This window comes from Pongo pygmaeus, chromosome 10, assembly GCF_028885625.2.
Source record: "Pongo pygmaeus isolate AG05252 chromosome 10, NHGRI_mPonPyg2-v2.0_pri, whole genome shotgun sequence".
In the NCBI taxonomy this organism is placed as follows: Eukaryota; Metazoa; Chordata; class Mammalia; order Primates; family Hominidae; genus Pongo; species Pongo pygmaeus.
Genome location: NC_072383.2, coordinates 43,119,061 through 43,134,551, shown reverse-complemented (window position 1 = coordinate 43,134,551; position 15,491 = coordinate 43,119,061). Strand labels below are relative to the sequence as shown.

The 15,491-nt window shown below is 39.9% G+C and overlaps 1 protein-coding gene across 1 annotated transcript in view; it reads right to left on the bottom strand.

Annotated features, from left to right (window-relative positions):
* Positions 1-430: 430 nt before the first annotated feature.
* The window catches only part of LOC129010696 (uncharacterized), a 33,890-nt gene continuing 18,829 nt past the window's right edge, over positions 431-15,491 (bottom strand). The window contains exons 5-8 of the mRNA XM_063647230.1: positions 8,178-8,285; positions 5,169-5,247; positions 3,123-3,267; positions 431-554 (exon numbers count right to left, since the gene is read on the bottom strand). Of these exons, the coding sequence (XP_063503300.1) occupies positions 431-554; positions 3,123-3,267; positions 5,169-5,247; positions 8,178-8,285 (456 nt within the window). The remainder of the gene's footprint in view (positions 555-3,122; positions 3,268-5,168; positions 5,248-8,177; positions 8,286-15,491) is intronic.

Below are 15,491 nucleotides of genomic sequence, written 5' to 3'. Positions count from 1 at the left end.
TATCAAAGGAGGTGTTCTTTCTCTATCTGTAGTGGAATTCCCTGAGAGAAAAAGACAATCTAAATGAATTACTTAAGATTTGTTTATGGACTATTTCTAAAGTGAAAAAGATTGAAATTATAAGACATCTAAAAGCAAAAACATAACAGGAAAAACAATAAATAGTAGATAGTTTTCTGGATCAGAGCTGAAAAAAGAAAATCTTCTGCCACATTAAATTTAAAAAGGTTTAATTGGGCAGTGAACGATTGGCAAATTGGGCAGCCTCCTGAACCTGAGTAGGCTCGGAGACTCCAGTGCAGCCATGCGGTGAAAGATTTATGGACAGAAGAAGGAAAGTGACGTACAGAAAACAGAAATGAGGTACAGAAACAGCTGCATTGGTTACAGCTCGGCGTTTGCCTTATTGGAACACAGTTTGAACAGTTGGCTACATTTGATCGGCCAAAACTCGGTGATTGGCGCAAATGTAGGCTATGGTCTGGTTATACCTCCACTTGTTATAATTCGCGATGTACAGAAAAACCTTTATTAAGTAAGGAGTCACCTTTAGGCTAAATTTGATTTAACAGAGCTGAGGCTCTGTTTGGATCCAGTGTTTGGATCCAGGAATTCTGGCAATAAAAAACAAAGAGGAATAAACATAAGATTATATAGCATTTATTTATTTATTTACTTAGAGATGGAGTCTCCTTTCACCCAGGCTGGAGTGCAGTGGCGCAATCTCGGTTCACTGCAACCTCCGCCTCCCAGGTTTGCCCAATTAAAGCAATTCTCCTGCCTTAGCCTCTCGAGTAGCTGGGATTACAGACGTGCGCTACCACGGCCGGCTAATTTTGTTTTGTATTTTTAGTAGAGACGGGGTTTTACAATGTTGGCCAGGCTGGTCTCAAGCTCCTGACCTCAAGCGATCCACCTGCCTAGCCTCCCAAAGTGCCGGCATTACAGGAGTGAGCCACTGCGCCTGAAAACTTTTATTTTTAATTTTTAATTTTTGGAAGCACAGAACATACAGATTCACTTACACAAGCAACATTTTTTCCTGGAAGTTAAGAAAAGGAGACAACACTCGTAGTTTAGGAAGTGCTGGATTTGGAGGTAAGACAACTGGGTTCAGTTTTAACTTTGCCACTCCTTAACTGCTCAATTAGTGTGTGTCCCAGTGATTTCTAAAGAAAGGAGGATAAAAATAATTGACCCACTTGCCTCCTGTAGTTGATACTTACAGTCACATTGGAAATGTTAGATAAAATAATATTAAGAAAGACTTGTCTGGAGGTAAAGGGATGGGAAAAAGTACCTGCCTGCTTTAAATGACTTCAGGAATACAAGTTGGATTTCATTCCAGCATACGTGACTGCAAAGAAGAATCCAGTCTCAATGTCAATAATCTTGAGGATTGAAAGAGAGGCATTAAGAATGAAGATGAAGCCAGGCAGGGTGGCTCATACGTGTAACCCTAGTACTTTGGGAGGCCAAGGAGGGCAGATTACTTGAGGCCAGGAGTTTGAGCCCAGCCTGGCCAACATGGCGAAACCCTATCTCTACTAAAAAATACAAAAATTAGCTGGGTGTGGTAGTGCACACCTGTAGTCTCAGCTACTCCAGAGGCTGAGGCATGAGAATCGCTTGAATCCAGGAGGTGGAGTTTGCAGTGAACCGAGAGCATGCTACTGCACTCCAGCCCAGCAGCCTGGGCAACAGAGTGAGACTTTGTTTCAAAAAAAAAAAAAAAAAAAAAAAAAAAAATGAAAAAGAAGAAGGAAGAAAGAAAAAGAAGAGGAGGAGGAGGAGGAGGAGGAGGAGGCGGCAAATAGCGTCCCAATATTTATAAAGTATTTATATAGTATGTATTGGTGGAGGCAAGAAAGAACATGAATTCCAGGAGGAAAAAACTAAAATATATTGATCTTTGGCAAGATTCTGTAGTGAATTTTGAGATAGATCATTTGTTAGGTGAAGAGAGAAAGTTGCAGTTACCAGCAACCAATAGGACTTCACCAAGAGCAACTTAAAACAGCTATTCTTTTTGTTCATGTTACCAAACTGGTAGGTTGAAGGAATGCATCATGATTCTAACAAAATAGATGGTGAAGTTTCTGGATATCACTGAGAACAAGATGAAGAAAAGGGTCAAGAAGATAAAATAATTAGGTAGATTCCTAACTGGTTGAAGGCTTGTATCTCAGGATCTCCCACTAATGAACTATTATCAACTAGATGGCAAAGCTTTAGCTGGCATGCTGCATGGGTCTGTTCAACTTCTTAAATTATCTGCTTAGATGAAGACATGCTTACTTCATTTTGAGATGCTATAAAGAGAGTTAATGTGTTGAGTGACAAAATGAGATCTGAAAAGGACAGGTGTGGTGGCTTGTGCCTGTAGTCCTAGCTACTTGGGAGGCCAAGGTGGGAACCATGGAGTTTGAGTCCAGGCTGGGCAACAAAGCGAGACTATGTCTCTTAAAAAAAATAAATAAATAAGGGTTGGGCACTGTGGTTCACATCTGTAATTCCACTTTTAGAGGCTGAGGTGGGAGGATCGCTTGAGACCAGGAGTTCAAGACCAGCCTGGGTAACATGGCAAAAACCTGTCTCTACTAAAAATACAAAATTACTCAGGTGTGGTGGCACATCCCTGTAGTCTCTGCTACTAGGGAAGTTGACATGGGAGAATTTTTTGAGCCTGGGAGGTCAAGGCTACAGTGAGCCGTGGCTGTGCCACTGCACCTTGGCCTTGGTGACACAGCAAGACCCCATCTCAAAAAAGCAAAACAAAGCAAAAATAAATAAATAAGACCTCAAAATATCTTTATAGCTTTGAAGCAGCTGCGAATGGAAAAGAGTAAATTTAATAGGGAGGAATAAATGCAAAGGGAACATTTTCCTTACATTAAAAATTAGCTGCACAGGATGGTAGAGATTTGGCTTAATCAGTTTATATGCAGAAAGGACTCAGGGTTTTCATTGACAGCAAGGGCATCATGAGCAAGTCATGTGATTTGCCATAAAACACCCCTAAAACAAACAAAGGTCCTTTCTTCTTAGGCCAGACTGAGAGGAATACCCTGTCCAGTCCAAGGAAATAATAGTTCTTCTGTATTTGCAATCAATTAACTTACATCTGGATGATCGTGACTAGATAGGGATGCCACATTTTAACGGGGGCATTGACAAAGTGGAGCTGACCAGGGACGGTGATCAGAATGTTGAAAGGTCTGGAAACAATCACGCAAAAAACAGCTGGAAGATCTTGGTTTATTTTGCCTGGAAAAGGGGATGGTGCGGGTCTGTGTTTACAGGGGCAGATAACATAACGTCTGCAAAGAATTTAGCACAGGGCACTATACCTAGTAAACACCCAATAAATGCCAACTGTAATTCTGGTTCCACTAATGGAAGAAGCCTTGAACATTCTATAGCCTCAAAAGGCAACACTAGCAACAATGTGTGGAAATTACGGGAAACACTAGCTATTTTAATATAGAGATGGAAGAACTTTCTCTCACAGCTATGCTAAGATACAACAGAATGTTTCTTGACTTAGCCATCATCTGAGATATTATAGAAATATCTGTTTTTATAGTAGCTATAATGTCCTAAAGAGGTATAACTAGTTGGTATTATAAATCATCTTGTGGCTTAGAAGCAGACCGTGTTATATCACTTGGCCATTTCTGAGAGACAAGCTTGGATGCTGAAATAAGACACTTTGTTAGTACTGCATATGTTCTTTGAGCAGAAGACATATTTGCAGAAGGTATGACATAATTTTCTTTTATTATTTTTAAGAAAGAAACATTTTTCAGGAGAATGTTAAGATTATTAGCATAGAATAGCACTCAATAAATATTTATTTAATGAATTATCAAGACAGAAAATAATTTTCATTGTCACTACCTGTAATGACTAGAAATTCCCAAGCAGAGGGAATGTGGCAATGAGAAAATAATCTTTTCAGACTGGATTAAGAAAATGTGGCAGATATACACCATGGAATACTATGCAGCCATAAAAAATGATGAGTTCATGTCCTTTGTAGGGACATGGATGAAGCTGGAAACCATCATTCTCAGCAAACCATCGCAAGGACAAAAAACCAAACACCTCATGTTCTCACTCATAGGTGGGAATTGAACAATGAGAACACATGGACACAGGAAGGGGAACATCACACAATGGGGCCTGTTGTGGGGTAGGGGGAGGAGGAAGGGATAGCATGAGGAGATATACCTAATGTTAAATGACGAGTTAATGGGTGCAGCACACCAACATGGCACATGTATACATATGTAACAAACCTGCATGTTGTGCACATGTACCCTAAAACTTAAAGTATAATAATAAAAAAAAAAGAAAATAACCTTTTCCCTCCTCACATCAGAGAAATCTTTTCCCACATTGTGGAGTGCTATACATGTGTGTGTGTGCATGTGTGTGTGCATGTGTATGAACTTAATCTTCCTCATCCTCAGGGAATTGTTCCTGCCTGGAGATGAGGGAACCATCAATGGTCTTGTCTGAGATGCATGCCTTGGTGCACAACAAATTCCTCTGCCATCGCTTAGTCCTTCAAAGCTGACAATGCTTTTGGAGGTAAAAGCTAAATGGAAATCTCTTTTTTTCCTCTTCCTTTCTCTTCTTAACGTGCATTTTGGGAGGCAGTAGGCAGGCACAGTTACTGTATTGCTGATTCACAAACTTGAGAGCAAGGGTTCCTACTGCTGGTTGTATAGACCTTGCCAGCAGCTTGTTTTTATCAAGGGACACTTTAACAATCATCATTAATAACGGAGCTAATATTTTTTCACTGAGCTATTACACAGTGATGGCTGGTAAACTCAGTCCCATGCCCTGACCTAACCAATCACCTTGCTTTCTAGATACCAGATCAATTAGCATGTTTAACATTTAAGGTGAGATGTCAGATAATTTTGATGGCTGGGAGATACATACCTACCAACTCTACTTAAATCTATTCATGATAAGTGATATCATAGATATATTCGATTTCTCAGCTTTAAAGAACTTTAGAGATCATGCAGTTTTACATTATTCCATTCAAATAAAATGGAAGGAAACAACTTGGTACCCAGATGGAGGGGTTCACCACTAGCCTTAGCACATCTATTTTATAAGTTTTATAAGAAAAAGGATGAAAATAATACCGGCTTTTAAACTTGTATCCCATTCTGCAAGAGGTGGTTTGGGGATCAGCTTCTGAGGTTCGATGGGAAGAAAACAGGTCTGTGTTGGAGGAAACAGATGGAGCCATGGTGAGAAACTCAGATGCTAGTGAGATTTATTTTTACTACTTGCAAGTGGAATTGTGAGGGAGGTATTTTAAAATATAGTCAGACTCAATTTACGTAAACACTTATGAACAGCATTAAGGTTTAGACTTTAGAAATTATGTTCAGTTTAGAAATTATGACAGTTATATGAAGTTGTTCATATTGCCTGTACTGGTGATAGTAACAACGTCCTTTTCTTTTCCTCTTGAATGAATTTTTTTAAATTTTGAAACTTGACCAAAAAGGTGACTATATAGACTGAGAAACCATCAGGTTACAAGAACAAGGAAGAACTGTATTTATATTTTGTGCTTGTGACTAATGTTGGAGGTAATCATATATTTATTTATTTATTTATTTATTTTGAGACAGGGTCTTGCTCTGTCACCCAGGCTGGAGTGCAAGGGCATGATCATGGCTTGCTGCTGCCTTGACCTTCAGGCTCAAGTAATCCTTGTGCCTCAGCTTCCTGTGTAGCTGGGACCACAGGCACATGCCACCACACCCAGCTAATTTTTAAATTTTTTGTAGAAACAGGGCCTCACTATGTTGCCCAGGCTTGTCTTAAACTCCTGGGCTCAAGCGATCCTGCCACCTGGGCCTCCCAAAGTGTTAGGATTACAGGTGTGAGCCACAGTGCCTGGCATATATTCTAATACACTTTCTAATGTGATTCTGTAACACATGCATGAGTTTTAGGATTTCCTTCCTTCATTTATATGACTTTATCTCCCATCATGCCATATATAGTTGTTTTTTTTTTTTTTCAGTTATTTACTTCCTTCCAAGATTAAAGAGTTTTGGTCATTTTTAAGCTGATTTATGTGACCTTAACTCCAAATGTTACTCTTTAAAGTAAATTTGTAGGATATCTGGGAACTATTTGGGCACATTCCTTGATTGTATTCAATGTCTCACAAGGTGGCTTATAATGGTTAGAATAGATGGGGTGCAGTGACTCATGCCTGTAATCCCAGAACTTTGAGAGGTCAAAGTGGGAATATCACATGAGTCCAGACATTTAAGACAAGCCTCATCTCTACAAAAAAATTAAAAATTAGCTGGATGTGGTGGCATGTGTCTGTGGTCCCAGCTACTTGGGAGGCTGAGGCACAAAGATCACTTGAGCCTGAAGGTCAAGGCTTCAGCGAGCCATGATCATGCCATTGCACTCCAGCCTGGGCGACAGAGCAAGACCCTGTCTCCAAAAAAAAAAAAAAAAAAGTCTGGAATGAAAACTCTGCTGAGGTTATTTTAGACTCTGCAAGCAGAGTGATTTTATTGTTGTTTATGTTAACACTGGGAATAGGAGCCTCTAAGAAAGTTGAGATGTCTCTGATTTGGTGTCAACAGTTAATCTGGAAACATGAAAACCAGTTTAAGTATCCCTTTTTTGAGATTAAATTATCTGAAATGTCAAGATACTAGTTGTAATCTTGTTTCTTGGCACAAACTTCTAACCCTTAAACACAATAACTTAATAATCAAGAAAAGTGTTTTGGAAAACAAAAACAAAAACCAGTAATCATTTATAATTGAAGTAAGCACAGTTGTGGGACTGGAGTGCTCTGTAAGTGACATGCAGTCCAGGAAGTAGATTTTGGGTATCTTTGATGTTTCTTTTTTCTTTTCTTTCTTTTTTTTTTTTTTTGAGATGGCGTCTCGCTTTGTCTCCCAGGCTGGAGTGCAGTGGCACGATCTCGGCTGACTGCAACTTCTGCCTCCTGGGTTCAAGCAAGTCTCCTGCTTCAGCCTCCTGAGTAGCGGGGACTACAGGTGCCCACCACCATGCCCAGCTAATTTTTGTATTTTTAGTAGAGACAGGGTTTCACCATATTGCCAGGCTAGTCTCGAACTGCTGACCTTGTGATCCGCCTACCTCAGCCTTCCAAAGTGCTGGGATTACAGATGTGAGCCACCACTCCCGGCCTGATATTTCTTAACTATGATCTGAACAAATCACCTGTGAATTATAACTGAAGGGTTTTCTTATTAAGATGCCATGTCCTATCCCTAGCAAATAAAACTAACCATATTCTGGGATATAAGAAATGCAGTGAGACTTTTTGCAATGCCAGCATTAGGAGCCTAGCTGAAGCCACACATTCCAGTCCAACCAGGTGCTCTGTAGATTTTATTGTGTATAGAAAATGGGCAGTAAGTAAATAAAGTCTATATACTTAAATATAAACTTACATTTATTGATCTCCAATATTTTCCTTCTCCCCTGCTTTCAATGGGCAGCCTGGCCCTCAGGGTTGTCTTACTTCAGTGCTTGTTGTAGGGTAGGTAAAAGTGGGATGGGACAGGATAATGTAACGCTGCTTGGAATCATGCTACTTCTCATCTTTTGTAAAAGCCTAAGCTTATTTAAGACATTGTTCTGGAAATATCGGATGAAGAAGAGAGAGACAAGATGATTTGGAGGGCAAAAAGATAAGAAAATGAGTATTTTTGAGCATCGACGTAAGAAAGAACACAGTCTCCAGGGCAGAGAGCAAAGAAATACACAGTGTATTGAGCACACGCACCCCAAGCCCCGTCAAAATGTCAGTAAAGGAATTACAAAATGTGTAAGCCCATAAGGACAAAGAGAACAGAAGAGGAGACAAGAGCAGATCAGAGTTATCAATAAAATTTTAGAGTTTGAAAAGTAAGTAGGTATGTTGTAACTAATTTAGCAGATGAGGGATAACTGAAACCTACCTTTTTCTAGAGGGGGATAACTAAAAGAAATGGGCAGTTCACATCATAGAACCAGGGCAAGTCTTAGAACCGGAGGCACCAGATACCATGGAAATGGAGGTGAAGGGTAAGACTGAACCAGGAGGAGTGGTGAATGTTTACCTAAGAAGTAATGAGACCCCTGTTCCTGTTTTCTACCTGATTCAGCTGGTCAGCTACCTCTTCCGTACCCTGGTAGGTGACTGGAAATTTGTTTTTTTCCAGGAACTGAACTAGAATATCAGGTATTAGGGCATTAGGAAGGTGCTGGAAGGAACACAGGAAGATGATGATGAGGTGGGAAGGTAGCAGACAGGAGAGAAAAATCTGGATTTCTTGGAATGTTTGCCAGCTAAAGCCAGACCTGACAACTGAACAGTGAAGAAACACCATCAGAAACCCACAGAGCAGCTTCAGACCAGTAAAGAAAGCCTGTTCTGAGGAAAACTGGCAATAGTAGTCCTCAGAGAATCTGATTAGGGCTCAGATCCTTCAAGCAGAGTAAGGACAGAGAAAGAATTTCCAAGGTACTGTTGAAGTGATGCATTCTTGCCGTGAACCCCCACAAGCATAACTAGGTTAGGAAAGAATAAATGACCTTCATGTGTAGACCAAACACAAATGGAGAAATATAAGTGCTGAATAAACACATGAAAAAATGTTCAGACTCACACATGATCAAAGGAGATACATATACAATGAGATGTCCATTTCAACTAGCCAAGATTAAGAAGAATGAGAATATCTACTGTTGGTCAGGTTGTGTTGACCCAGCATAGTGCTGGAAGCAGTGTAAATAGACTATTATTTGAAGAAAGTGTTTTGACAATATTTATCAAGAGCTTTAAATATATTCATTCCTTTTGGCCCATAAATTCTGAAAATCTCACCTAAGAGGAATATAACTATAAATGTAAATAAATATGAATGATAAAAGATACTTAACATTTATTATCTTTAATAAGTAAAAGATTAAAGAAACTAAATGCTTAACAATAACATCCAAGTAAATTATGTTACCTTGCTGCAATGAAATATTATGCAGCCATTAAAATTTATGTTCACAAAGGATTTGTACAGTTGAAATGTTGATGCAATTGTATTAAACAGCATAAACATTTTTATAGATGGTATGCTCTCACTTATGTGAAAGAAAACTGCAAAAAAATGCTTGGAGGAAATGTGTCAAAATATGACAATTACTGCGTGTGTTTGGATTATATATGGTTTTCTTCCTTTAATTTTTTAATTGAATTTTAAAATTTTCTACATAGTTTTTTTTTTAATAGGAATGAATACTTTTGGACTGGAAAGCAGACCTGGAAAAATGGCCGTTAGGTTTTCTGTTAGCTTCAAACTCATCGGGGAAAGTAGATATAATAAATGTGTAGAGGTGCAGTATTTTAAAAACTGAATTTATGTTGAGGGGGATGAGTAAATAAAGTATGGAGGGCATAGTAATGTCCCTCCAAAGATGTTCATGTCCTAATCCTGAGAACCTGTGAATATGTCAGGTTTCATGGCAAAGGGGAATTAAGGTTGCAGATGGAATTAAGGTTTCCTAATCAGCTGACAGTTGAGGTAGGGAGATTAACCAGTATTTCCCAGGTGGGCCCAGTGTAATCACAAGGGTCCTTGTAAGTAGAAGATAGAAGCAGAAGAGAGAGAGAGAGAACCAGAGAAATGGCAATGTGAGAAGGACTTGTCCTGACATTGCTGGCTTGCAAGGTGGAGAAATGGTGCCACAAGCTAAAGAATGTGGGTAACCTGTAGAAGTTAAAAAGGCAAGATAATTGATTCTCCCCTAAAGCCTCCAGAAAAATGATAGCCTGTTAACAGCTTTATTTTTGCCCAGGGAGTACCATTTTAGACTTTTGACCTTTAGAACTGTAAGTTAATACTTTTGTGTTGTTTTAAGGCACTAAGTTGATGGCAATTTGTTACAGCAGCATTAGGAAACTAATACACACACCATGATCACATTATTATGACAGAAGCCAGAGTCACTAATAAAATGACAAGTATGTGGTTCAACATTTATATAAAGGTTTAGAGTATACGAAATACTTTTAACATGCTTTAGTTTATTTGATCCTCACAGCAATCTTGTAAAGGAGAAAATGCTTGCTGTTCCTGATTTTGCAAGTGGGGAAAATGGAGGCTTGGCATGGTAAAACAATTTGTTGAAGGCTGAACAGTGGCAGAGTTTGGATTCAGAGCCTGGCCTCTGACCCCAAGTCCATGCCTCTCACCAGGCACCTTAACAAGGTTAAGCAAAACAGAGCAGAACCCTTTGTAAAATGTGGATCTCTATCTTGGCCAAGTACAGCAGAGAAAAGGAATGCTGTGAATAGTTGGTGTGTTAAGTTTATGGGATTTATTTTCTACAAAATTTTTGAAACAGAGCAAAAGAAATTAAAGTAATAAAATCCAGTCATTTCAAACCTGTACTCCAGATGTTTTCTTTTCCTCCTCCAAAAAACGAAAGTATATTTGTACATTGACAAATAGGGAAATTCTTGGATTCCTGGGGAGGATGATCAAGTCTGTAGTTTGGCTTGCCTACCCCACCACTGATATTACTTTGCCTTTCTTCTACTCATGGTCACCTACATCAGATGATGGCAGTAGGGATTTTTTTTTTAAGGCGAAATTCAAGCCCTTGGGTGATGGTTAACTTTATGTATCAACTTGACTGGGCCATGGGGTACCCAGACATGTGCTAAAACATTATCTCTGGATGTGTCTGTGAGGGTGTTTCTGGATGAGATTAACATTTTAAATTGCTAGACTGAGTAAGCAGATAGCATTCCCTAAAGTGGGTGGGTCTCATCTAATCAATTAAAGACCTGAATAGAATAAAAAGGCTGCATAAGAGGCAACTCTGTCTGTCTGTCTGAGCTAGGCCATCAGTCTTTCTTGCTCTTGGACTAGGACTACACCACCAGCTCTCCTGGGTCTCCAGCTTGCTGCTTGCAGATCTTGGGATTTCTCGGCCTCCATCATTACATGAGCCAATTCTGTATGATAAATCTCTTTATATCTCTATCCTACTCTCAAATACATATGCAATTGGTTCTGTTGAGAGAGCCCCGATTACAACTAATTGTGTGTGTGTGTGTGTGTGTGTGTGTGTATAACTAAATGTTGGTATATAACTAAATGTTAGTTTGTAAAAAGTGTCAGTGAGAAAAATAGGTTCAAATCCCAAGTAAGCTAATTTAATCTTCATGGTTTCCTCCTGATTACTTTGGAGGTAGCTCTCTTTCTGACATTCTGCAATTTGTGGATGTGCACCTAGGATGAAACAGCTGATGCTTTTTTGGAAAGCAAGAACAGACTTTAGTACTTAGGGTGTTTTGTCTACCAGGGTGTAGTTGAAACCTGAACTGGAGATGTGGTCAGATCCCAAGGGAAGGGGCTGGGCAGGGTGTCTGGGGAGGGAACTGCTCCATGGGTAGTGAGGAAATGAGCCCAGAGTGTCTGTTGACTGTTTTTGTTTTTTAAAAAAATCGACTTTCTTTAAAGAGGAGCTTTATTTTGCACAGCAAAATAGAAAAGTACAAGATTTCTCATATATCACATGTTCCCACATATCCATAGCATTCCTGATTGGCTGGTGTTATGATGTACATTTTGTACGCTTTCCATTATGGCCACTAGTTATCTTTCAATAAAACGGCTGCAGAAGATCCCCCTTGGTGAAAATGTGCTCTGGAAGAGAGACTTCTCCTTCTACCTCCCCCTTGCTGCGCTGCCTCCCACTTGTTGTCCTCCCCCTCAATCTCCAGCTATAGCCCTGTCCGCCTCCACTCTGCAGGTCTAGGTAGGAGGGATGATGCTTGCCCTTCTTTCCGCTCTCTCACTTCCAGAGGGAAGGTAGTATGATCTCCCCTCCCTGGTGTGCGGAATGCAGATGTGACTCTCCAGTGATGACTACTGGATTCTACCACTGTGCCCTGAGAGTCCCCAGGGCTCACTGCCTCTCACTGCCTGATGTATATTTCACTCTACAAACCCTGCAGGGCTCCTGATCCATCCAATAGGCCTCTTGACTGATATCTTCTCCACTCTGACCCACGTTTAGAGAAGCAGGCTTCTTCTTAAAGTCCAGTGCCCCAGTTCCGCCATGAGGACTCAAGCCATCCCTGTAGCTATCCTTGAAGCCTCATCTTTAGATGAGCCCTCTACTGCCCTTAGGTAGACTCATACTTGCTGGGCACCTAGTTTCTGTGCATCATAAAGGTGTGGCAGCTACTTCATGATGGCTCCTATGCCAACCATTTGCCTAAAAATAAGCTACCAGACTTCAAAAGCTTCTCCAGTCTGATCACACCTCTCATGTGAGCCAGGCTGGTTCCCAGTACCTCCCTTTGGACGTAGTGTACGGACCATACCTCAGTCCTCCTCCTGCTTGCCTGTTTTGGGGCAAGCATGGAAATAAGCTTGAAATACTTGTCAAGAGTCTCCTGAAACACTGTAAAGTATTAGGAAAAAAAAATAGAACATCTTAGAAGGGAATTGCCACCCCCTCCCACCCACAACCAGTCTGTATCCTTCTGATACTTTACTGAAGGACCAAAAGTTTGTCATTCCTGGAAATTGGGATTTAGAAGTCCACTGTGAGGAGGGAGGTGGCTGTGAGAGATGGGGGCAAGGGACCGACATTTACTGAGCAGTGACACTTGCTGGGAGTTTTATATCTTTTGGTTTAAAAAATGTTCACAGTGCCTGCACAAGGGAATGGATATAATTATTTTATTTTACAGATGAAGAAAGTGAAACTCCCATAGGTTGGATAAGCTAGGATGCTGTGGAACCAAGATTCAGATCTGCATTATTCCAAAGAATACAGGATTATTTGATTTCATATTAGATGCAATTCTGTATCAGATGCTTAAAAATAAAAAACAAAACAAAAACCATAGTACAGACCTTCAAGGCACTCAGTATCTAATAGTTGTTTATATCCTTCCTTCCTTTGAACTCTCTGTTTCTTGAAATGTAGGCTTCTTTTCTGGCCATAGGAGGTGATATATTGAACATCTTTCCTATTAAGTGGTAGAAAAGTGTTTTTATCAAATGCTTTGAGATGGAAAAAAAGCTTTGACCACACTCCGGAGAGGTCCATTTCTAGAGGTACTGGACGTTTTCAGTAGTAAAAAACCTAGCATGTCAGTTTTACACCATGGAGGCATTTTTGTCTCAGCATTACTGTAAAGTATAAGAAATAAAATAAATGCACTATCCATACTTCCTTAACTGGGGGAAGGGAATACTTAGTATGAACTTTATGTCCCTTCCCTGTGAAATAGTCAGCAAATAATCCTGCATCATAAAGGTAGCTCTGTTGCTCCCTCACTGTGCCCTGCTACCCCTATCAAGTCTGTGCATGATCTGTGGAGGTTGTTGTCATAGGTGTCCATTCAGGCGCTCGCTGCCAGGCGGTACAGGTGTAACCGATTGCCGAGGCCTCCCTGTGCTGGCTGTATGTCATCTAAGGCTGTCTGCCTTTGAATTGATGAATCCTCAGTGAAAGCAGATATGCACTTTTTTTTAAGTCCCCTTCAAAAGGAAAAAAAGCAACAAAGCCTTCTATTGATTAAGGTAAAGTCAAAATTTTTTCACCTGGAGACAGTGGTTCATATTGCCTTTGTCATGAACATGATCCTCTAACCCAGTGATTTTTAACCTTTTTTAGCAATCACATTCTTTTGAGAAGCTGTCGAAAGTTATTGACCTTTTATCCTAGAAAAATGTACATGTACACATTCAAACAAAATTTTGTACTGTTTCAAGGAATTCATGAAGCTCCAGGAATAGGAAGACCCAACTTTTTCCTCTCCCCATGGATCTATTCTAGTTTTCTTCAAATTATGAGAATGTAGTCCTTTCCTGAGCTAGTGGTAATATGATATAGAATACCATATTTATTTTGGCATTCATGAAAATGAAAAATGTCTAGGACATTTTTTACCACTTTAGAACTCTGCTGCCTAAAAATTCACTAATTAAGAAGAACCACTGGCTATTCTTTTCAATAAATTAGGCTTAGTAATTTAGATTCCTCCCAAATATATTTTACTATTTGCATTGCCAGCTTGTTTCCACTCTTTGTCTTGTGGATGAGTGGGTGGGAGGAGAGGAGGATTACGTATTAGAATCACCCAGAGGGATTTTCAGTTATGCCCTCTCTTGTTCTTCCACCCAAGACCTGGGTATACAAGCATTCTCCTAATGGGACTCAGAGTTCCAGAACAGCCAGCAGTTTTTTTGACGCATTGTGAAAATATAAAGATTTTCTAGCAGAAAGCAAAAACTCTATTGCAATTTGGGTTGCTATATATAAGGATCCTGAGAGAGAGTAGATGATTCAGAGAAGTCACAGAGTCAGAGAATGTTAGAGTTGGAAAAACGTAGATGTTTCCATTGTGACTGATAACAAGAAACACACTTTCTGTCTTTATTCAGTACACACACACGCACATACACACACATACACCATGGAAATAAGAGTTGTACACAACAATACAATGGACTGCATTCTGATTTTTTCTATTAAATTAAAAAAATACTGTACTAGTCCAAAGTCATTACATTTATGGGTTACAATCATAAGTTGCAAAATTGATGTAGGCTTATGGTTTTCAAACTAAATTCTTGGAATTCTCTGATTAAGTGTCATAAGGTTGCCTGTGATAGGGGTGAGGGTGGGGGGGTGAAGGAAAGGAAGGGCTAAGGGAGAGAGGCACAGTGGGTTAAACTCCTGGTATTCTCCCCTCCCAATCAGAACAGCCTCATTAAAATTGTTTTCATATATTGGGGTTCTGCGTAATATTATTTTTTTGTTGTTGTTTATTTGTTTTGAGACAGGGTCTCCCTCTGTCACCCAGGCTGGAGTGCAGTGGCACAATCTCGGCTCATTGCAACATTTGCCTCCCAGGCTCAAGTGATTCTCCCACCTCGGCCTCTGAGTAGCTGAGACTAGAGGTGCATGCCACCATGCTTGGCTAATTTTTGTATTTTTCATAGAGGTGGGGTTTTGCCATGTTTCTCAGGCTGGTCTCGAACTCCTGAGCTCCAGTGATCCACCTGCCTTGGCCTTCCAAAGTGCTGAGATTACAGGTGTAAGCCACCACACCTGGCCTAATATTTTATTTTTAAACATTGAAAACCACTGATGTAGCCCATTTCTCACTTTACAGATGAGAAATTTAAATCCAAGATTAGGTGACTTATTCCAGTCAGGCCAACAGACAGTGACAGACCACTACTGTGGTTTTTAAAACTGCATTATTCTTTTGTTTTTAATTTTAATTAATGTGTATATGTGTTTGGTTAAAAGTCAGATGGTTTAAAAGAAGTTATGAAGAAAAGCAAGAATCTTCCAACCGTCCTCTATCCCACTCCTCTTTCTGCTTCTGGCTTTAGAGTTTCATAGCTATTTTCATTACTCAAAATATGTCTGTTTCT